General features: G+C 36.7%; 4 protein-coding genes across 14 annotated transcripts; 2 read left to right on the top strand and 2 right to left on the bottom strand.

Moving 5' to 3' along the window:
- The first annotated feature begins 3,616 nt into the window (after positions 1 to 3,616).
- On the top strand, positions 3,617 to 5,272 carry LOC131665235 (MRG/MORF4L-binding protein). Of its 2 annotated transcripts, none has more exons than XM_058936985.1 (4): positions 3,617 to 3,812; positions 4,018 to 4,139; positions 4,288 to 4,651; positions 4,936 to 5,272. In XM_058936985.1, the coding sequence occupies exons 1-4, from the start codon at positions 3,710 to 3,712 to the stop codon at positions 5,088 to 5,090; spliced, it is 744 nt and encodes a 247-aa protein (XP_058792968.1). In that variant the 5' UTR covers positions 3,617 to 3,709; the 3' UTR covers positions 5,091 to 5,272. The 2 variants fall into 2 exon arrangements, with proteins under 2 accessions (XP_058792968.1, XP_058792969.1); XM_058936986.1 differs by having other exon boundaries at positions 3,735 to 3,872.
- A 1,342-nt stretch (positions 5,273 to 6,614) lies between these two features.
- LOC131665212 (stromal membrane-associated protein 1-like) lies at positions 6,615 to 13,636 on the bottom strand. 3 transcript variants are annotated; one of them, XM_058936949.1, is made up of 8 exons: positions 13,310 to 13,636; positions 10,315 to 10,448; positions 9,668 to 9,838; positions 9,376 to 9,586; positions 9,048 to 9,302; positions 8,745 to 8,980; positions 8,495 to 8,620; positions 6,615 to 8,405 (listed from the first exon to the last, which is right to left on the bottom strand). In XM_058936949.1, exons 1-8 carry the CDS (start codon positions 13,422 to 13,424, stop codon positions 8,289 to 8,291), a joined length of 1,365 nt encoding a protein of 454 aa, XP_058792932.1. In that variant the 5' UTR covers positions 13,425 to 13,636; the 3' UTR covers positions 6,615 to 8,288. The 3 variants fall into 3 exon arrangements, with proteins under 3 accessions (XP_058792932.1, XP_058792930.1, XP_058792931.1); XM_058936947.1 differs by having other exon boundaries at positions 6,910 to 8,405; positions 8,495 to 8,647; positions 13,310 to 13,584; XM_058936948.1 differs by having other exon boundaries at positions 6,912 to 8,405; positions 8,495 to 8,647; positions 9,671 to 9,838; positions 13,310 to 13,580.
- A 27-nt stretch (positions 13,637 to 13,663) lies between these two features.
- On the top strand, positions 13,664 to 17,630 carry LOC131665214 (phosphatidylglycerophosphatase and protein-tyrosine phosphatase 1). Of its 8 annotated transcripts, XM_058936957.1 has the most exons (6): positions 13,836 to 13,990; positions 14,879 to 14,963; positions 16,691 to 16,833; positions 16,907 to 16,987; positions 17,062 to 17,280; positions 17,357 to 17,630. In XM_058936957.1, exons 2-6 carry the CDS (start codon positions 14,945 to 14,947, stop codon positions 17,486 to 17,488), a joined length of 594 nt encoding a protein of 197 aa, XP_058792940.1. In that variant the 5' UTR covers positions 13,836 to 13,990; positions 14,879 to 14,944; the 3' UTR covers positions 17,489 to 17,630. The 8 variants fall into 8 exon arrangements, with proteins under 8 accessions (XP_058792935.1, XP_058792940.1, XP_058792939.1 ...); XM_058936956.1 differs by lacking the exons at positions 16,691 to 16,833; positions 16,907 to 16,987; positions 17,062 to 17,280; positions 17,357 to 17,630 and adding an exon at positions 15,045 to 16,095; XM_058936952.1 differs by lacking the exons at positions 13,836 to 13,990; positions 16,691 to 16,833; positions 16,907 to 16,987; positions 17,062 to 17,280; positions 17,357 to 17,630 and adding an exon at positions 13,664 to 13,799 and having other exon boundaries at positions 14,879 to 16,095.
- On the bottom strand, positions 17,524 to 21,885 carry LOC131665211 (alanine--tRNA ligase, mitochondrial). The gene is made up of 12 exons (XM_058936946.1): positions 21,373 to 21,885; positions 21,115 to 21,288; positions 20,712 to 21,052; positions 20,361 to 20,642; positions 20,135 to 20,279; positions 19,895 to 20,067; positions 19,489 to 19,823; positions 19,111 to 19,399; positions 18,640 to 19,035; positions 18,216 to 18,572; positions 17,949 to 18,147; positions 17,524 to 17,870 (listed from the first exon to the last, which is right to left on the bottom strand). The coding sequence occupies exons 1-12, from the start codon at positions 21,598 to 21,600 to the stop codon at positions 17,637 to 17,639; spliced, it is 3,153 nt and encodes a 1,050-aa protein (XP_058792929.1). The 5' UTR covers positions 21,601 to 21,885; the 3' UTR covers positions 17,524 to 17,636.
- Between the last annotated feature and the right edge of the window lie 861 nt (positions 21,886 to 22,746).

Below are 22,746 nucleotides of genomic sequence, written 5' to 3'. Positions count from 1 at the left end.
GCCGAGCGAGCGTGTAAAAGATAGTGGTCGCTGACCCGTGGGAGGGACGCCCGTCGACTGTACACGAAAATATTCTACACGAACAAATTTTTAAAGGTTATTATACATAATGCCATTCCACACGGAGATTTCGATAAAAGAGTAAAACTGTACACCTGATACACGACGAAGAGCGTGGAATTGTATTTGTAGAGTAAAACTTTCATTTGGCCACGAAATGATTCTGCACGCGGATAAAATAATACTGTACATCGGTCATTGGACGTCCGCTTATTTTCTCGGAACGTTGACTCCGCGCAACGTGTGTACGCCGTGGCAAAAGAGCGCGAGCCAACCAACGTCTCCTCTCGCTCCCTCCCTCCTCCCTCCGCGCCGCGGCGCGCCTTCTGTATCTATACAGCTATCCTTACACACAGTCGCCTCGCGCTCGTTGTTTTTTTTTCATCCTTCGCTCCTCTAACTCGCCTTCCCAAGGCTGCTGCCGTGTTTGATCTCGCGCCACGGCTGAATTCCTTCTGACGCCGCCAGATACGTTTTCAGACTTTTTCCAGTAGTCCACGCTTCGTGTACGGCTTCGAAAACATCTTGGCCCATTCGCCATCGGCGAACTCGCCACGGTGGAGCCTTTCGATAAACGATTTCATTCATTGCCGACCAATCGCTCACTTTTCACCTGACCGTACGTTGCGGATAGATAGCTCAAGCGAGCGGTACGAGCGCCGCGGAAGCAAATAACCGAATCCCACTTACCGTCGCAAGCCTGTCCGTAGGAAGTCATATCAATTACTGTTTCCGATCGGTTGAATCAATATACCCGAGAGCGATTGATCGGTCGCGAAAAGAAAGAAATCGTCGAGCATGCGCGAGCGCAAATCGCATGGAAAAGCCGCAAATAGCCGCGGTGACGAACGACAGCCCGAAGCAAGTGTCGGAAGTCCGCCTCGCCCATATTTGTGTAATAAAGCTCTCGACGCATATAGATATCAGACGCGCTGTGCTTTTCGTCATCCGCCGAGCTGAGCGCGCGCGTTCGAAGCCGGTTTCCTTCGTTCCGTTCGATCGGATTAAACGCCTTGTTTTTATTGCTATCTTTTTATTTTCCTTCCCCGAGTCCGAAGAGTGACTCGCGTATGCGTGGATTACAAGCCAACGGTTTCTCGCGAGCATCCGTGGACGCGACTCGTCGTCGCTTCCCCGTCAGCGCCGGCATTATCCTGCGTAATAAAATGCCGTCGCGGAATTTCGATGCGAGACCATGGAGAAAAGCTCCCGCGATGCAGGTGCGCGTGCGCGTTATTGTCGTCTCGCGCGTGCATTTCATCGGATATCTTCCTCGGATAATCTTGCTGAGCATAGCTTGTTGAACCTTTCCTCCGATTTTGGGATTTTTTTGGTCGCTTGAACGATTACGTCTGTCTTTGAAATCGACGCGTCCGTTTACTTTCTCGAGAACCCCGTGGCTCGGTTTTACGGATAATCTTGCCTGCTGCGAAAAAATTCGAGCCAGTCCGTCGAGTTGCGTGATAAAATTAATCAAATATACCGGCGATAAATTGATAATTCCGAGCGACGAAGATGAGAATGATAATGGCAATAATGGAGAGGAATCCGATTGTCGATCACGCGAAAATGCCACTGGGACAGGTGCGTAGACAATGGCGGAGCGCGCGGCGAAAGCGGAGTTGGCCCAGATTTTCGGTCGACTTTCGACGAGAGGGTTGTTCAACCTATTGCGAAGCAAGTTTCCGGACGTGCCTCATAGCAAAAGTCGGTTGATTTGGAAAGGCTCATGCCGTGGCAGCGGCAGCAGCGAAGCGCGTCTATATAGCGGCTCGCATGCCTCTGGACGCGATGCTTCTGCAGCTTCAACGCACCTGTTTCAATCTGCATGGGAATAAGGCTTCGTTTATGCTGCAATTCACTGGGAAGCCTAGCTGTACATTTTATTTTCTGATCATCTTGGGCCCTGACTGCAAAATCTAACGAGACGAGTGACGGTCATTTGCCGTACGAATTGTTTTATCATTAATGTGCACAAGTGCGTTAAATTTTAAATCTACAGAGAGCGAGTGGTGTGTTTACACGTGCATAACTGTAATGCGCGGAGTGAAGCTTCTTTCGATCGTTTTCTTACGTGCTTCTGTATCTGCTGTACGCACGGGTGCTAGTTACGCTCCTATACGCATCATTGTCGCCGTCGCCATCCAGCTGAACATTTAGATAAGATTATCGCCGACGTCGAAAGTCGACCGACTCGCGACAGTTGTCCTAATGCAGCGAGCATCTTTCGCCTCGAGGCATGCGCGGAGTGTCATTGAAGCGCACGGCCACGATTGCGAGCTTCGCCGAGGCATTATTCCGCGGGCATAATACGCAGCGCGCGAGATGGTCGAAAAAACAAGAAGGACGACCGGTGCGACGATAAAGTCGCCTGGCGCGTATAACTTTCGCGCTTGTGTCACATAAATTGCGGCTAATTGCGAGCGCGAATTGCGAAGGTGAGTGCGCGAGCGTAATTGCGCCCGAGAGCGAGCTGCCGCTGCGCGCGAGATTAGCAGTCCGCAAAAATGATGATCGCCGAGCTACGACAGAATATATACACGCGCATACACAATGTTCCTCGGCGACACGCGCATCAACTATCTGCGCTCGCGCACTATACGAGCTCGGGGTATAAGCCTCGGCCAAATGAGCCTCTCATCTCGCTGAGGTATTAAAACGCACGAGCGCCTCGATCTTGTTCGCGTGCGCGTCGCTCAACTGGCCCGGAGAACTAGGTGATAAGCCACGGAACAACAAGTTCCCGAGCGCCACGTCAACTTTTTCGTCCGACTCACCAAATGCCATTTCCTTTGGCTTCCTTGCTCAGCTCGGTTCTGCATCTAGCTCCCCCAAGTCTTTCACCTTACACTCGCAGCAGAAGGTTAATTATTTCCGTTATTGCGCTCGCTTTTCTGCGGTTTGCGACGCCACCGCCGCGCCATTCCTGGGAATCAAGCCCAAAACACTTTGCGGCTTTATGGTATTTATTTAACCAGGAAAACATTTCTTCAACTGAGCGCAGTCATTTTTTTTCCGAGCACACCCCATTGAAATAAATGGATTCGTTTAATGATATTCAATGCCGTGGGAATTATACATCATTGCTTTTTCAAACAATCATTACCGTTATCATTACGTCTGTTCAATCTCGAAATTTTTCTGTACTATATTAGTATAATACATAATATATGTAACAATATTCGTGGGCGACAATTCAATAAATATTGGACTTGTAAAATATTTCAACGAGATAATAACTAGCTGCTATATGCTACAGCAGTCATAAGAATGTTATGTTCGTTTAGTGTAATAAGAACTATTGAATCTCCTAACGACATCTAAGATTTAATCATGTTAACGACAGTAACGACCAAACTCTTGTGCATTTGATTGACTGTCGGTGAAGTAGAACATCGCTTTGACCGAGGCGAACAATCATCAGTTTTCTGATGCGCAGCAAGACCTGCGCATACGTCTCTAATTCCGCAAGAAAAAAGTAAAACTACGATATGGTAGGGATGGCAAACAGCAGCAGCAGCGACGCTCAACTGTTTCCAAATAGTGTGCTGGGTAGACTGCTGTCGTTATTGTTATCCCAATCCTTTGCGAGAACTTTCAGAGAAAGAGAAGCACTTTATGTTATTGCGTTTCCACGACAAAGAAAACCATGGCTGTTAAAGAGAAGCAAGTCGATTCTTCCGAGGAGATCGAGTGGAATGTCGATAATGAAATCCAGTTATTCTTTGCTATGAACGGCCATAAGCCCGTTGGTGAGAAACTGCCTCTTAATTTTCCTTTGACCGAGATTTCCCCACACGTCTCCGAATAAGGTTATGTTTCAGATTAAATGTTTTATTTATATAACTATTAGCTTCGTTACAAAATACCTCTCGAAGTTTCCGTTTATCAATGAATACGATGAACACAACGATACGTACGACCTTACGTTTCGTCTACGTTTCTGTTGTATTTCAGGTGTCAATAAGTACTTTCATATGGTATGCATTTGGGAGAAATTTCGTGCTGCAATTCACAAAGATGTGTCCTTGAAAGCTATTTGGGACCACCTTCATTCCATGTATGATTTAGCAGCTCTGGTAAGAATTACATCAAGTCATTTTTCATTGATTTTTCTATTTTGATTTACATCTGTGCATTACATTCAGTTATGCGATTAAGTACATAAATTTTACATTGTACGCTAAATAAATAAACTTATGCTAGATCAAACTAATTAATGTGTAGGATGATATGGAAGATGTGCCTTTCCCTCCTGATGAAACAGATTTTATTTTACCCGAAAGTGAATTCACAGAACTAATGAAGACTCGTAAGAAAGAGGAAACAGAAAGTAAGATGAAGGAACCAAAGGACAAAGTTAAAGAAATCAAAAAAGAAAAGGAGGTCAAGGAGCCAGTTAAGAAGGAAATCATACTTCGTGATACTAAGATTGTCAAAGAAGCTGAGAAAAAAAAAGAAGATATCAAGAAAGTAACTAAGGAACCTGAAGTGAAGAAAGAAAGCAAGCTACGTGAAACTAAAGAAGTCAAGAAAGAACAGAAAGCCACTAAAGGTCGTCTTAAAGGAAAGGAAGAACCAGAAGATACTGGTAAATATTTACTTTTAACTAAATAATTCACAGTAAGTATATCATTTTTAATTTAAGTCGTAACTGCACTTCATTTAAAGAATATATGTAAAATTTCAGTTGAATATATTTTAGCTTACAAAGTATTGTAGATATAATTTTTATGCTAAATTTTAAATACTTTAGATCATAGAATTATTGGAATTATAATTGTAATTTGGAAATGAACTGGCTTGGTATAGTTATCAATCAGAAAGTAAAATTCCATATTGATTAGAAAATGAATCTCTCTTATCAATTTCCAGGACCACCAACAAAGAAAGAACGTAAAGATTCAGAGTCAAGCCGAGAGAGTTTGAAACGAGCACCAAAGAGACCTACAAGACAAAGTGTTGACAATTCATCAAAAGCATCATCTAGCCCGAGAGATACTCCTCCTCCAAAACGTAGAAGAACCTAACCAACCTTTTTTTATATAAACTAAATTTATATAATTCATTGATTTCGGTTCCTATAGTTCCCGAAAATTGTCTTATAAGAGTTATTGCGCTGTTATTACTGTGAATATTATCATACATACCTTCACCCTACAAATGTAAGTGACATTGTAAATAAACTATCATAGTTTTTCTAATCAAAAAAGTGTTTCTTTTAGTTTTATCATATTTAAAATGATGATATATTATAAAAACTTCCAATGCAATATTGAATTAAAATATGTCGAATTCAAACAATGAAAAAAAATTAATTTGTTAAGAAAATAATTGACGCAAAAATAAAAAATTCACTAAGGACATTAAAAGGCAAAAATAAAAGTATTCTCATTTTATGGGTTACCAGCAAATGTTTATTCTACTCGAACAAGTCCTATACTTAAATTTGTAACCAACGTACAGTCTCACGATTTCAACTAAAAAACAGTTTGATTGATCTTCATAGCGTCGATTCTGATATCTATAATGCAAACGTTCAATGCATTCAATACATAGTCGCTGGTAACGAATTTCCATAAAAAATTGTGTTGATCTGTAACATAAAAAATGACACTTGTATAACAAACAATGACAACCTCAAATCATACGTCGTAATTGGACTTTCAATATTTACATGGAAAATTGGCATACATAAATCTAGAAAATGTTACAAACATTGATAGCACAATGAAAAGTCACTTACATAAATCTGTAGGTAGAAACTTAAATTATCGTAATCTTCTTGCTTCACGTTCAGACTCGAGTAAGGTTAACAGATCACCTTCCCGAACTGGACCTTTGACATTTCTAATTATTTGTCGATTTTCCTCACCGAGGAATTCAACTTTAACTTGTGTGCACTGACCTTGGGAGCCAGTGCGTCCCAGGACTTTGATAACACGTGCAAGAACTACTGGTTTCTCCATCGTGATTACACGTGGCTACAACTTAGCGTAAAATGAAGAATTCGAAGAAGGAAATGAAGGAGCGCGACATGCGGCTTTGCAAACTACGTACATCGATTGAGCAACGAATCGACCGACTGAGCTTCCGGCAAGTCAAGCTTTAGACCACGAATATTTAAAAGTTTAGAATATTGACGAGTCCTCATTTTTTATGACTATCAAAATTTTAAGTGTTGCAAATATCAAGAAAATCATTTATTGAATTACAGAGCAAATTGTCAATGAAAGTTTATTTACACAACGATATGCTTTTGTATAGTTATCGTTAGCGCTTTTAATAATATCATTATAAATCTAATAATACTAATATTTTGTCAAAGAAATATAAGAATATCTAATAAAAATAGGCAAATAAAAAGATTAATTAAATTCTACTATGTTAAATATTGTGCATTTTAAGAAATTCTTAATATTATCGAGTTATTTTATATTTATTAAATTTTATAGTTTAATTAATTTAAAGTATTTTTCAAGTCGTAATCAAAGTTTGATATTTGGCAAAGGAAAAAGATTAGTACAAATGAAAAGGTGTAACATACTTAGAAAGTCTGTGATAGTCCGTACCTTTATGTTATTGAATTGAGCGATACGGAACTGTAGTTACTTATACTTGGTAATGGTTTGGTTGGTTGTGACCGTCACCTTCTCGAATCGCCATATGCTTTAAATGAAACAGGTGTAACGAACCCTTCTTATGGTGTACCAATTTCTTTGTCACATATTCATGGGATATTCAACGTACTTAGTACACTACCATTTTTTATTGTTTCATTAACACAAAATACTTTCATTGAAAAAAATAAGGTGCATAGAGCATCTAAACTTCATATATATACTTATTTATTAAGTTAATTTAATTTCTGACTCAAATTTGATATGAAAAACATGACAATAACAATGACGTAAATCTCAATTGATTTTTATCCTGAAAATATTATTTACGAATGCTATATACACTCTTGCACGAGTTCTTCAATAATTATTAAGAGGGTGCGAGTAAAATATTTATGGAATAACAGAAACTTTTGCATAATTATAAATCTAAGTTACTTTATATTATACAATAAATTGAAATGAACATGGTTTGCGTGGAATGAAGGAAATGTTTAAAAATTAATTGAAGTTCATTCGTTGAAAGCTGTTCATATACTCTTTTCAATACTTACAGTTTTTTGTTTATTATGTAATCAATGTTGATTGTATTCTATCAGCAATTTTAAGTTTATACATGAATTTTAACGTTGTTTGCATTTCGCCATAAACGAATAAACAACTTTTTTCGTAGTTTTAGAACGTAGCACCATGAATGTATCGATGGAAACATTAAAAATCTTGAATGAAAGCTAAAAAAATTTTCTAGTTACTACTGAGACTTGTTTGTCTGCATCATGCATAAAAAGCGACGATATTATCCACTTTTTAGAAATAATTTACAATTTACCCTTATAGTACATAACGATATTACAGATGATAAAAATCTAATATCATTGTGATGCATTTTTTTCTTGTTTGATTCTCAAGTAAACAGTCAGAACACACAGTTTAAATGTATATATTATAACTATTCATATGCATAATACCGCTGTCCTCAATAAAAAATGAGTAACTAATATTAAGTTGCATGTCCTTAAAATGGTCGTTCGATGTTTTGTACGGGTTACATGTGAGCTTCTTTAACGCAACGGTTGGTGATTGGAAATCAACACTCACGTTGTATTTTATTTTTCACGTCATTGAAAAAACTGTTTATCTATCATATGCGACAATAAATTTACATCTTACACGTTTCTTTTTAAATCTGCGGCCAAGTGTCGCAATACATATCACACAATTTCCTATATCGATGCATCGACAAGTACTTAGTCCACATTGCTAATATAAGAAATAATAATTGCGTCGAACAAAAAACGAAGTTCACCTACGGAGCAAACATACTGTATCGCGAATTGCTTTCGTTTGCAATATAACGACAATAATATTGCAAAATTTTCAGTCATAACGAATTTGCTTTACTCTTTTTTACGTATTTTTGTGTGATAGCGACACTTGTACATGCGCCGATTTTTCATCACTCACAAAGAGTTTGATAATAATTCTCTTGTTTTTTTTGTGTAGCAAACCTTGTTTGCTCTCTTTACACGACACTCGAAACTATTAAACAACCAAACCAGCCAATACTAGCGTAAAAACACCAAACGATCACACCAAATCCAAAAACTGTTACTGCCACAAGTTTGTTGAGAGTGTTTGACCTGGCATCGGTGATGCAGCCGGTTTTCCAGGTTGAGCGGTGAAACCCATTCCACTAAGTGACATCTGCGACATTTGTTGAGGCAGCTAAAGATGGAACAGTAAACATAAATCATTTAATAAGTGTAACTAGCAGTGTCAAATTTTTGTGTTCACACAAATCATGCAATTTTCACCTGAGCGAAAGGTTGAGCCATCGGCTGTTGAGTGCTCAAATTGAGGAAAGGATTACTACCCGGGGCTGGCTGTAAATTTTTCGTAGCAATCATTCCACTCCACCCATTATTAACGCCTAGACCCATCTGTGAACCAGAATTCGTCGCACCTTGCTATTACAACAAAGTAACGATAATAAAGCGTCAATGAACATTTTCCACTAATGCACATTGCGAAGTCTAGTAGCTAACATTGAAAATCGATGCTAACCATTTGAGCTTGCATAGTCATTGCGTTGCTGGTTATCGAATTACTCTGGACGGTACTCGGTTGATTAGGATTCATAAACATTTGACTGGATGCAACGTTCATTTGATTTAATCCTGACATGCCGATCTGCGATTGAAAATTCATAGGCTGATTGAACGCATTCGTCATTTGCTGTTGAAATTGCTGTTGGGTAGGCAACTGCTGCTGCGTAGATAATTGTTGATTGAACATGTTGCCTAAAAATAGTATCGTAAATTAAAGTCCACCATCTTGAAACTTAAGTAACTTTTTTTAATTACCCACCTCCGAAGGGCTGGCTGGGCTGCGTACCGTACAAAGCTAAAATACTGTCCTTGGTCATCTTACTTTTTTCTTGCGGAGTCGGAGCTGGCTGATTGAAGAAGCTTTCTTCTTCTGACTTGCTATTTGTACTGTTAGTTTCCGCAGGCGAGCCATTCGTCACAGGCGCGCCAGCAGCAGGTGGCGCCGACAGAAAGGACGTGAACATGTCATCCCCGGACGACGAACCGTTCGTGCTTCCTTGATTTTCTGGGCCATCTAACAATCAATCCATATAAAATTCAAACCGTTTCGATCGAAATCTAAGTTGTTCTTTTTAATATCAACTAACCTAGTCCGAGTAAGTCTAATGTAGCCGAATTTGTAGTTACAGTTCTGTTAGGCTTTGGACTGACGGAACTTCTTGGTTTCGGCAATTGAGGCACTACTTCTGGTTTCTTGACAGGGGGTAATGCGTTTTGAGTTGTGGTAGGTTTCTGACCTTCTTTTTTACGTCGACGCTGTCGTTCTGCCTCTTCATCCAGCTCTTTATCCCAGTTTACCTGGCATAAAAAAAGACCATCATTGCATTTGTTGCGAGCTACGAGCTTGCAATTAATACGGTTATTTGGAATGGTATTTACCACCTTTGGCAGTGGTGGAGGAACCCATTCTCTGGCAATGTATTTCTTATGCTCGTACTTTGCTCTGATGAAACTCTCCAAACTGCAATCTGTTTGTGGTCTTCGAAAGCTGTCTGGAAGATTAGCTTCGTATACTGCCCTTGCTCGGGAATTTCCCATCTGTTGTAAGCTCTGTAAGAAAATAGTAGGAGTAGGAACGGCAAAACAGATTTAGCTCTGGCTAGTGTCAGAATCTTACAATTAGCATCGATTTAGTTCACATCGAAATCTATCGCGTCGGGGCCGTTACGTGAATACGCACTTTAACTAAATGGAGCTCACGCGGAAGTATCCTACGTGAGGCTGATCTCGCAATTTGCATAGTTTAGTTTTTGCACTCGAAAAAAATGCATTTTTTCTAAAAAAGCCACGCGACGATCTCAGCTCCGTACATGTTCCGACTTTTCATTTGCTTCAAGGCCAATAAAAGCGCCTAGTGAGTCATTTCGCAAATAGACGCTAGATAAGGCTTTGGAAAATAAAGCTTGCCAATGTGGCGAATGCACTCGTGTGCCCAATGAAGAATAAAACAAATCGAAGCTACACTGCATGTATTTTGGGATCCGTCGTGAAAATGTTTAATTAACGCGGTGCAAGGCTAAACTTACCACAACTTGCTCTGGAGTCCAAGAGTCTAAATTGACAGACTTGACTTTGCTTATGTGAACGCCCAGGTTTCTGTGTATTCCCGCGCATCTTATGCACAGAAATATACCTAGATTCCAACTGGCCCATCTTGGTCCTGAAAAATATTCATGTATTATGATAAGTCAATTTCCAAAGTACGTGCAATGCGGATTGTTGCGTAATGTTGCCCACTTTAACAAAAGTACCAACAACGCTTGTCGTTAACACGTATATAAAAGTTTCTGTTCTAAGAGACGCGATAACAAATTTGCGACAATTCTTCATCAAGAATAGTGCATGCTTGGTCGTCGAGTGTACGATAAAAAAAAATCATTTCGCAGTTGAAATCATTGAATAAAAGTACGCCTTGATTCAACGACCGAAACGCGATCGGACCCACGCCGGATTAACTCCAACAAATGATGCACGAGACGCGATTGCGTGCGACGAAACCAAATTGATCGACAACAAAAGCAGCGACCGCGGTGAAAATTCAAGGTACGCAGACAAGAAAAAGAAGAAATAAGGAGGTCCGCGAGTGGCTTGAAAGCGTTAAAGAGCTTAAATAATTTAGCCTAGTTCTCTCGCGAGTTCAAGTATTTCTTGCGCGCCTCGGCCAACTTTTTAATCCGGGGATAGCTTGCCGCCGTAGAGCTTTTCCCGTGTGCGCGTAGTATTCGGAAAACCCACAAGTGAAAAGAGTCGGGGCGAGAAGGAATAAATATATCGAGCGGCAGGAAAAGGCCGCGTTTCATTATTGAAAACTTGACCTCGACGAACTCGAAGGCGATTTATTGTTCGCGTTCGGCTCTTTCACTTTGTCGTCTCTCCAGGCCTTTCTTTCCTTCCTAGCGGGTGTCGTGTACGCGGGATGAGCTTCGGTATATCGTCGATCGCCTTGAACGATTAATTTAGGTCGTGACTTTCACTGCTCGCATCTCTCGTCGCCACTTCGCCTAAACAATGTAAGTTTCATTGCAAAAAGCGCGCTCGCGATATCCGACGGCATGGATATTGTCGTAAAGAGGCGCACGCGAATTGCACGCATTCGTGGCGGCGAAAATGACTAAACCCGTTTGGTCATATTACACACTACGCTGGCTGTATCCTGCGAAAAGAAGAAAACAAAGAGACACGCATCCTTAGGATGGCGTCGGCGTGACGAGACTTTATATACAGTTGTTTCCCCTTTCATGTGTCCCCTTACTCATTCTTTCTCTCGCTTTTTCTACTTGGTGGGTGGATATATATACGTACAACAAGGGGCGAGGAAGAAACTGGAGACGTTCATTAATTCAACCGACGTGCCTCCCTGAGCTGTACATATACTTCAAAGGATTTCTTTCCCTCGAAAGAGGCGTTTTCGCACGTCGTTGATAATATCGCGCCTAAGTTGGGGTTTTGTCGATGATTACTTGAGCAGCGTCGAAATAAAGAAGCTCCAAAAAACGTTTCTGAAGAAAATAGCTACAAGTGCTGAGATGAGCGTAAAGGATGATTGCGCAATCGATTTTTGGGAGTGGACAAGAAGAGAGAAAAGCGAAATCAGCGCGGGCGCGTCGATACCGATTTCTCTTTGTGCGATCCAGCAAGCAAAGCCTCGAGATAAAGTCGCAATGAAAAGTGTCGACACGCGCCCCACGAACACGCGCGAGCGAAGACTCGTCCCGTTGTATCATCGCCTAGGAATCCCTTCAGGAGCATCGTCGAGTCGGCGGCGGCAGATAATACCAACCCCCCCCGTAGCTCTGGCGCCAAGCGGTACCGTCGCGCATTTCTCGCGCCTGACTCACGCGCTACGCTTGGACGCGAGAGACGCGCACATGCCCGAGGGACGAACCGAGTCAAGTGCGGTGCACGGCGTCCACCCTCGGTACACACGTATACGCTTCGCGAGTTGCGCGCGCGCGCGATCGTCATTAACCAGTGTTAGTCCCTCGCGGTGGCGTGACGAAACTGGGTCGCAGCCCAACTGCTGCACGGCCAATCGATACGCGTAGGGATAACGCTATTTCGCCTTTAAAAACCTGCTGCCGATGTGCACATTGCTCGTCCATACGCGATACAAGAAAGAAGGCTGGCAAACGTCCGACCAATATCGTACAGGCACCACCCACGCGTGCGTCGTCACTCTCTCTCTCTCTCTCTGTCTCCACCACCCGGAGGCCCACGACATTGACAGATAATGCTAGCTGATTTATACGCGCTCGGCAGTCGCCGTTTACGCGATTCTACGATTCGTTTTCTCTTTGCGTGCGCGCTTCATACTGATTTTCGTAATTAGACACTGCAAAGCCCGATGCTTTCACGGTTGTTCAACTCGCCAATCTTACATACCATTGCTCCTCTCGCGTGCGCAAAGAAAATTAAAACGCGATGGTTATGCGATTGTATTAATGTGGCTTTCCAATCGAATTATCCTTTGAATCTGGATCGACAAACATGTACCAGTGCATTTTAAAAGTATTCGAGTACTCGGAAGCTCTTCGAGCTTGAATGCTAGGGGACACCTGTTCGAGATCAACGGAAAATTATTCACGATGTAGTCGCTTTTATTTACATAAAATTCCTCTTCTACAACTGATCGTTTGATTATTTACGAGGATTCCATAATAAAAACAAGTTGAACAGTAGTAGGAGGTAGTCGTATATAAAGAGCCAATACATCTAATCAGTGGAAATTGATAGCTCGCGTCAGACGTTGCGTCGATAACCTGCTAAAAAGTACATAAAGTGACCGAAAGCCGCGAATCGCTCGCTGCTCGTGTTGTTATCCTGGGCAGATCACGGGCAACTTTTGGCTCTGGAATCAAGAGTTCTGACGAGATTGCGATAGATTAGCAGCAACAAAAATGCCCAGTGACGATATTAATTGTCCACAAAAAAGTAACAATGTAACAACGAAGGAAAAACATGGTAGATGCGTGTTGCGCGTGAATATAAAGTTAATACGTGGCTTTCGTATATATCTCTTACCTTTGGCATCGCAATCGACACAGTATTTGTTGTCCTCGTCGCGTAGCATCTGGGTGAGCAGCAGCTGACATTTGTCTTGGATCTGCTTGGTTCGTTCCTTCTCCATTCGCGACATTTTCGTCAAAACAGTTGTGCTGCACCGCACCTCTCAGTGTATATACGAAATACGAAATAACAGCAGCAACTATCGCAGCACACAACGAGAGCGACGACGCGCACCGACGACCACACGCACCGTCTCCGACTGGCCTGCCTTCTGGTGCCACCCTCTCTCGACTAACTTTGTCGGCTGACGGTCGTACTCGCTCACTCACACATGCGCGCGTATACACGCGTGCGCAATGCACACATCACCACTATACAGCTACTTTGGTGCCTTCTGGCCTTCTCTTTTTTTCTTCCTCTTTCATTTGTTTCGGATGGGGCAGCTTTCTCTCTCACTTAACAACTCCCAAAGTGAAAAGAGCAATGGCCACCGGACTACTACTATGTAGTGACTGTATACTTTGCTGCTGTTGTTGTATGTGTTTGTGTATGTTTATCACAATCGAGTATGTGGCAAGCTGAATTTTGAATGCATGACGAGGCATACATATGCGTCGCTGGACGAAGGAAAACTATGCTATAGAGAGAAAATGAAACGCATGGCTCATTTGTTGAGAGGTTTAGTTGAATGAATGTGTAAGTGATAAAAGTGAGAGCGAAAGAGATAGAAGATTATTCATTTGAATATGTGCCGCGAGGTGGCGAAAGTCGCTTTGATTATTGATATATTTTTTATTAATTATGGCCCTTTGGCTCTCGATGAAAAATTATTCGTGAAGATTTCGATTAACTTAAACTCTAGCAATTTTGGAGCAATGTTACATTTTCAAATGACAATCACTTGTGAATTTAATTAAAAATTTTATCTTATCGTGTACACTATTTCTAAAAGTTCTTTATAATTTATATCTTGATATATAAAACAGTTCACCAAGTAGATATGAAAGTGTTGGAATTTAAAGATCATAAATAAACTATTGGTACTTCAAAACTGTTCGCGCATGCGACGAACTAAGATTTGTTTTGATTTTTTAATACATGCGGAATAGTGAGCAGATACAACCTTTGCCTTATCCCCAATTTCCACGCGGCATTGTTGATAAAGATTGCACATGTTTACAAATGTTTATTAATTACTTTGGCATTTTAACAACTTATTTATTAACATAGAAAACTTTGTTAAAACTAATTTTCAACCGAATCAAAAGAGGTTTGATTGTTATTGTATAAATACTCACGTGGCGTATCTAACAAAACTGAAAAGACATCATAAGGTATCAATTTGAACGTCAAAATTTGTCATTCTTTAGCAGAAAAATTATTCAATTACTATGAAATTTTAATATATTTTGAATATCTGCTCACGTTTCTTTGTTAAATTTTATTCTTGTTAAAAATTAATAGCTAGTTCAACTTTTTGTTGCATAATGTTTTTTTAAAGTCGATTGTTTGAAAATATATTTGTTTCTCAATTCATTTGATTAAGCAAGATGAGAAATCTAATTTAATTGTTTTTATTTACAGGAAAAAAGTCAACCTCATACTTGATAGGAAAAAGAAATAGTTCAAATTATTTTGAAATTGGCAAAAATGGCAAATGCTTTTGGAGGTAAAGTAGTCAATTTTCGTGAGACATTTAAAGTGGTTAATAAAGATACATTAAACTGGTTTCCTGGGCATATGGGTAAAGGAATTAGGCAAATGGAACAAAACTTGAAAAATGTAGATTGTTTAATCGAAGTGCATGATGCTAGAATTCCTCTATCTGGACGTGGTTATGCAGATTTCAAGAAAACTTTGTCTGGTTTAAAGCCCCATATTCTTGTATTGAGTAAAATAGACTTAACTGATAAGACATACATAGCTCCTGCTCTTGAAAGACTAAATGAAGAAGGTATGACAAATATTGTGCAAACAAATCTTAAGGATGAAAAATGTAAAGAGACAAAGAAAATATTACCATTAATGCAGCAGATTATATCTGAATCAAATCGTTTTAACAGATCACAAGAAAAAGATTATTGTGTTATGGTTATTGGAGTTCCCAATGTTGGCAAGTCATCATTGATTAACAGATTGAGAAGTACTCATTTACATAAACCAAAAGCTGCAGCTGTTGGAGCTGTGGCAGGAATTACAAGATCGCTTATGAATAGAATAAAAATATCTGAAGATCCCTTAGTGTTTTTATTAGATACACCAGGAATATTGCCGCCAAACATTAAAGATCAAAATTGTGGTTTGAAATTAGCTTTGGTTGGGTGCTCTCAAGATCATTTAGTAGGGCCAGAATTATTAGCTGATTATTTATTATTCTGGTTGAATAAAAACAACAGATTTGAATATGTTAACAAGTTAAATTTGAAAGAACCAACTGATGACATAATGGAGGTTTTGATTCAAATAGCTGTTAAAAACAAAAAAGTTAAAAAGATAAAAAATATAGTTGATGGCAAACATGTTTACAAACCAGACTTTTATTATGCAGCACAATACTTTCTTAAAGCTTTTAGAAATGGGGAATTAGGACTTTATTGTTTAGATAAAGATATATTATAACACTTAAATTTTACAATAATTTCTAAAACATTGTTTTTTTACATATTTAAAAATTATGATGTAAAGTTGTAAATTCATAATTTATTTATAAATTATAATTTTTACTTGTTCAAGTAGGAGTCTATTGTAAATTCTGTAAATAAATTTTTTCACATAGCAAGTATACATTATATTTATTTCTAATCCAAGATTGTTTAATTTGTTTGTTTTAAATATATGTATGAAACAATCAGTCAACTAAAATAATTATACTTTTCAAAATACTTTTCAAAGAACGCGATTTTACATTACAAAATTGTTTGACGCAGTTACCACTTACAAAGGATCTATTTTTACAAAGATTTACATCTATGATCCGATTTTAAATATAAATAGCGCAAATAGTAATAACAATGTCAAAAGTGTATTTGGTAGTTCATTCTTCTCAAACTATGTGTAGAAGCTGGCCCCTCTTTTAGTCTCATGAAGTCCCACTTTTGACTTCTCCCCACTATGACCCTCTAACTTTAATACCTGTCTTCTCTTTTACACTGCTTAACTTTCTCTATATAGTTTCGCTTCTCTTTCCGTTTCACCGCGTAATATCCTTCATTCCAGAGGAATTTTTCAATGAAAATTGTGAAATTTCAAAATTTTTTCCAAGAATAGAAATTCCTAGTTTTTATACATCTACGTTTTTCAGTTTAATTTATAAAACTATAAGCAATTTGTCAATAAGAATCTAACAATTTAAACAATTAACACATTCAAGCATTTGTAATTGAAATATTTTTTTAGTGAAAATGTTTGCCAGAGTGACATTTTATCCATCATTGTTCTATAACATTTTTATGGAAAGAGTTTCATCTCGAAGATGGTATGACCGAATAGACGAAACTGTTATTCTTGGTGCGTTGCCTTTTCGTTCAATGACAAAACAGGTAAATTTCAAATTTTATTGTTGATACATTGATAAAATGATATTGTTAATTATTTTTCAAAATAATTTTTTAGTTACTAGAGGAAGAAAATGTAAAAGGTGTTGTCTCAATGAATGAAGATTATGAACTGTGGCTCCTTTCAAATACAGCTGAGGTATTGAAATATAATTCTTAGAAAAAATATACATTTTTCTTAGTAAACTAATAATTAGTTATTGAATATTATAGGACTGGAATAAACATAATGTGAAATTTTTACAATTATCAACAACAGATATATTTGAAGCACCTTGTCAAGAAAAGTTGAAACGTGGTGTCAACTTTATCAATCAATTCCGAATTTTGAAAATGCATAATAAACAAAATGAGAAGATGCCAACAGTATATGTTCATTGTAAAGCAGGCAGAACTCGCAGTGCAACACTTGTTGGATGTTATCTTATGATGGTCTGTTTACTTCTTTTGTTTGTTGTAAAAATTTACTATTTCAATGAATGAAGAATAATTTGTTTATTATTTATAGAAACATGGCTGGACTCCTGAAGAGACGGTAGATTATATGAGAAGTAAAAGACAACATATACTAATACATAAACCACAATGGCAAGCTTTGAGAATATTTTATGATAATGAAATAAAAGCTTCAAAATCTTAACGAATGTAGGAAACAATGTTGCCTATTTATAAAACTAGTTAATTTATGTATAGTTTATTGTTACAATACTAGATAATGATTTTAACAATAATTTTTATATTTATTAAATAAAATGTGACTACATACGTTTTTATCAACAAAACTTACGTTATTTATTTGGCTTGTCTTTTTTACTTCGATTGACATATGTTGATGCAAATTTTGTTGCAGCTGCTATTGCTTTATCAATTGATACTTTGAAGTTATCATTGGAAATTTGAGTTGGATGCATATTATAGGCAACCAGGGGATCTTCATCTTTTAAAGTATAACCTTTTGTAAGGAATACTTGTAAAATCTCTTCCATCCACGTTTTTGCATTAAATGATGATGATTGAAGTTCCTTAATAAAATTAATTACCAGACATATACAATATTTTGTTCTTAAAATAAAAATCTAATTTTCTATATTAAAATTTACCTTTGGCACAAAGCAGCGTGCTTTTACTTTGTTTTTGCAATGTACAATAACTAATACAGGTGTAGTAGGAGGGCACAATTTTATAATATTTTTCAAGGAAATATTTTCAAGTGATGTATTATTAGGTTGCAAGCAATGAACAACAAAAGGTAAAGATGATATGTCTAACATTTTTTTAATTTCTTCTTCTATTGTGTTTCTTTGAAAATTAAAATTATTTATGAAATTACAGAAGGATTAAATCAATTTAATTACTTTGTAACCTACCTCATCAATTCTCTTTCTTTCATAATAATTTTTTTCGATAATGATTCCAATTTAGTCAAACATTCTTGAACAACAACGTAAGGATACTGTATTCTTTTATTCTTATCCATTAATTCACGCTTCTCATCAGTAACTTTTAATGCAAGTTCATTTAATGATATACTACTAGATTCAAATCCTTTTTCTAAATTCAAAATTCTTTTTCTTAAATTATCACCAGCAATTCTTCTTAATTGAGCTTTCGGACCTGCTACAGCTTTCAAGTTTAAACTAACGATTCCTTGAGATTTCACATTTGTTATACAAAAATGTTCTAAAACTCCAGTTTTATGAACGTGAGTGCCACAACATGCTTCTCTAAAAATAAAAATAGTTTATTGAATTCAAAGTAATGTACCATTTCATCAAGTTTTATTGAATTTACTTTGAACTCAAAATGTCACTTTGTAGTTGAATAATTCTTATTTCTTTATCCGGATAAACTTCTCCAGGAATTACAGTCAAGTTATCTTCATTTAACATTTGTAGTATATTTACAGTCTTTGTTCTGATTGGAACATCAGCTTCAATAGTTTTATTAATCATTTCTTCAATTTTACTTATGTCTTGCACTGATAGTTTTCTTCCAAAAGTGCTACATTCAAATTTCAATACATCATTAAGCACATCACTACCTCGTTGACCAACCACAGGTAATGTTTTTTGCAAAGCAGCATTCAATAAATGAGCAGCAGTGTGATGTCTCATAGTAGCCAATCTGCTATTTTCATCAATTGAAACTATACATTCATCTCCGACATGTAATTCATGTTCTGGGTTTCTAAAAAATAATTCAGAAAGATGTGCAATAAACATTAAAGTTCTTTTGTATTCCTGGACAAAAATTGAAACTTACGCTTCATCCCAATCTACAAAATGTCCAACATGGATCACATAATCACGAATTTTTCTGACATCTTCAAATTTGAAAATTAAATTATTTATTTGAATTTGACCTTTATCAGAAATTTGACTTCCAGCTGTTGAATATGCTGGTGTTCTATCCAAAATAATGCCTACATCAACAGTTGTATTAACTACAGCACTGCTTTCAACAATATTTCCACTACTAGTTACTGTAGCTTCTACAATGGTTTGACTTTCATCTATATTTAAACTAGTTTCAGGTTCGGATATCAAATTTCCTGCAGAATATAAACAATTTAGTCATTGATGCTTATTTTTATATTATAGTTGAAAATAGGTAAAAAGAGCATCAAATATTAATAGTTACCATTAATAACCATTCCTAATATTTTACAATTTAGAACAGGAAAAATATATTTCTGATCGTTGTAAGTGTAATCATACTTGAATGAATCATCAGTCTTTGGCACATTAGCAGATTCAAGTAAATTTAATGAATAGTCTGATATTATTTCAGTGTCTAATTTCATGGCTATTTCGTGCCGTGATTGCTTTCTTGCTTTATCGAGAGCGTCTTTAAAATCAGTAATATTGAATTTTATAGATTCGATTTCCGCTAATTTACATATAACTTCAAAATTCAATCCATAAGTGTCATATAATTTGAAAGCAAAATCTCCAGGCAAACTATTAACATTACACCTATAAATTATAATTATTATTTATAAATGTTTGCATTTGTAATGCATTTTGATATGAAATTAAACTTTTACTTTGTTTTCAAAAAACTTTGTAATTCAGAGTATCCTGCGGTTAATCCTGGTAAAGTTGTCTCTTTAATAATAGAAAGTTCAGGCCGTTTATCCACAACTTTTTTCCAATTTTGTTCAGCAGCATGCCTTGCAGATTTCATAATTTCTGTTTCAAATTTTATAATATGTTGAATCTAAAAAAGAAGTTCATTTAAAACTCTATTTTTCAAACTATAGTAATTGTAAGTACTAGATACTTACTTTGCTCAAGTTTTTATCAATTTCTGGATAAACATCTCCAAAAATCATGGCAACGTGATTTGTCAATTCCACTAAGAGTTTGTTGGATCTGAAAATATCTTCACTAATATCAATAGCTTTTCTTAATATCCTCCTAAGTTTGTGACTAAAAAAATTATATTTTTACATGAAATTATCTATTGCAATGTTTAATAATTATTATATAGATATGAGGAACATTACAAACTTCTTGTCTGGTAATATTCCATCTGCTAAAGCCACAGTGACCATTCTTGCATGATCAGCTAATATTCTGTAACTAGTGTCAATTTTATTTTTATCGGCGACTCCAAATCTTCCTTCGTACTTTGGAGCACCACTGCATTTTTCGATAGCTGCAAAGAGTGGCTGAAAGAGATCTGTATCATAATTAGAACGTTTTTCTTGTAATATTGTGACTAGCCTTTCAAATCCCATGCCAGTATCAATATGTTTCTTTGCTAATGGTATTATTTGTCCATTTCGTAGCCTACAAAATTATGTTATCAAAAATTATTGTTAGATAAACTTGTATTTATTTTAAATTAAAAAATATTACCTTTGATATTGAATAAAGACTATATTCCACAATTCTGTGAGATCATCATGACCTTTATTTACTCTGGATGCTTGATTTTTTAAATGCATGGTATGATCTATATGAATTTCTGTACAAGGTCCACAAGGTCCAGTAGGTCCCATTTCCCAAAAATTTTCTTCAATACCAAAAGGTAATATATGATCTTCAGGTACTCCAATTTTCAACCATATATCTTTACACTCTAAATCAGGTTTTATATCCAATCTCTCACTTCCACTAAAGTATGTCACATATAAATACTCTTTTTTTATTCCATAAATTTTGACTAAAAGATCCCAAGCATATTTGCAAGCTTCTTCCTACAATAAAATATAATATTCAATTCTAATCTTGTTATATTCTAAGCAAATGCTAATAATACTTTAAAATAATCTCCAAAAGACCAGTTCCCAAGCATTTCAAAAAATGTATGATGATAAGAATCAGATCCCACTACATCTAAGTCATTATGTTTTCCACCAACTCTAATACATTTTTGTGAATTTGCAACTCTAAAAGCTGGTGGACTATGTTCTCCTAATAGTATGCCTTTAAACTGAAAAAAGAATAATCCAATTTAATGCTAATAAAGTATACAAATTTAAGTTAATCTTACTTTAAGTTATTAAAATTTTAATACCTGGTTCATTCCAGCATTAACAAATGGTATAGATGGATCATTTAAAGGCATAACTGGACTTGATCTTATAAAAGCATGATTTAAGTCATTGGTAAAATAATTTATAAAATCACTCCTAATTGATTTTGAACTTCTGAATGTCTTTGAATTTGTTTTAAGTGAACGAATGATGATTATCTTGTTTATACATTTTAAACGGTGAGAAAACATTTTAAAGTGAAATTTCATTTTAGCCGAATTTCAAGGTTATAAATCAATGTTTGGATTGAAATCGTAAAAACATATACATATAAGCTTATAACTTTTTGAGAATTTTGTTTAATGGAGAAACTGTTTTCTTTTCAGCACAATGTTTGACAAAATGCTTTTTACTATTTATTCTGAGCTAAATGACGATAAAATAATGTACATATATAACAACTATGTAACAACATTATTAACTTTAAATATGCGTATCGTTTTTCATTTTCGTTTCTTTGATTTGATGGCAGTGGGTCTCATAAATGAGTGCCGATATAACTTTAACCTGGCGGTGTTTCTCCAATGACTGCAATAAGTATCGATGTCAATACGCATGCGTGATTGACTTGAAACACTATACTATACATGCCTGGATATTAATTCGCGACCCGCGAAGTTCAATTAATCAAAATTATTTTCGACGATTGAGCATCGATGACATCTGGATCTTTCTGGCAAGTTACGGGGGCACTTTTAGATTTTGTGCATTGATTCGTCAGCGGTTCATGTAAATCAATTAGCAAAACTGAAGAAATAGTCAGGGGAAAAACGATGAATTTTCGATTTTTTTCAGGCATAGGCAACTTCGTATAGCTGCCATTCCATCAGAAAAGCTTGAAATATTAAAGGAAAAAATTAGCTTATAATTCGAGCTCTCTCTCCCTCTCTCTCTCTCTCCTCTCTCTCTCTTTAACAAAATTATCTAGTCAATGGCTTATCTGGTTACTTTCAGACAATTAATCTTATATTGATCTTATAAAAGCATGATTTATTTATATGAAAAGCTTTAGAGCATTTCAAATTTCATAAATTTTTGAATATATTACTTAAATAGTTAAATGCCAGCATTGCAAAGTTGAATATTGCATTTGCAGCATGTTGTTTTGCAAAAATATTACTTTGTGAAGCACCTAGTTGTTTTCACCTATAGTAGTATATTAGTTAAAACTTACACGACACATAGGAGCCGGAATTCATTTTTTTTAGAAAGTTTGATAACAGAATATTTGGCAGAGACTTTAAACATTTAAATTAATTTTATTGTCATATATACTGGTCGTACCAAAATATACAACTGTCGGTCGCATTTTATGATAAACAAAATAATAAATTCAAAAAGAACTGATTAGATTC

The sequence above is a fragment of the Phymastichus coffea genome, unplaced genomic scaffold (assembly GCF_024137745.1).
Source record: "Phymastichus coffea isolate CEN01 unplaced genomic scaffold, Cenicafe_Pcof_1.1 PCOF00048, whole genome shotgun sequence".
Lineage (NCBI taxonomy): Eukaryota > Metazoa > Arthropoda > Insecta > Hymenoptera > Eulophidae > Phymastichus > Phymastichus coffea.
Note: the sequence above shows the minus strand (reverse complement) of the source record. Positions and strands in the feature narration are given on the sequence as shown.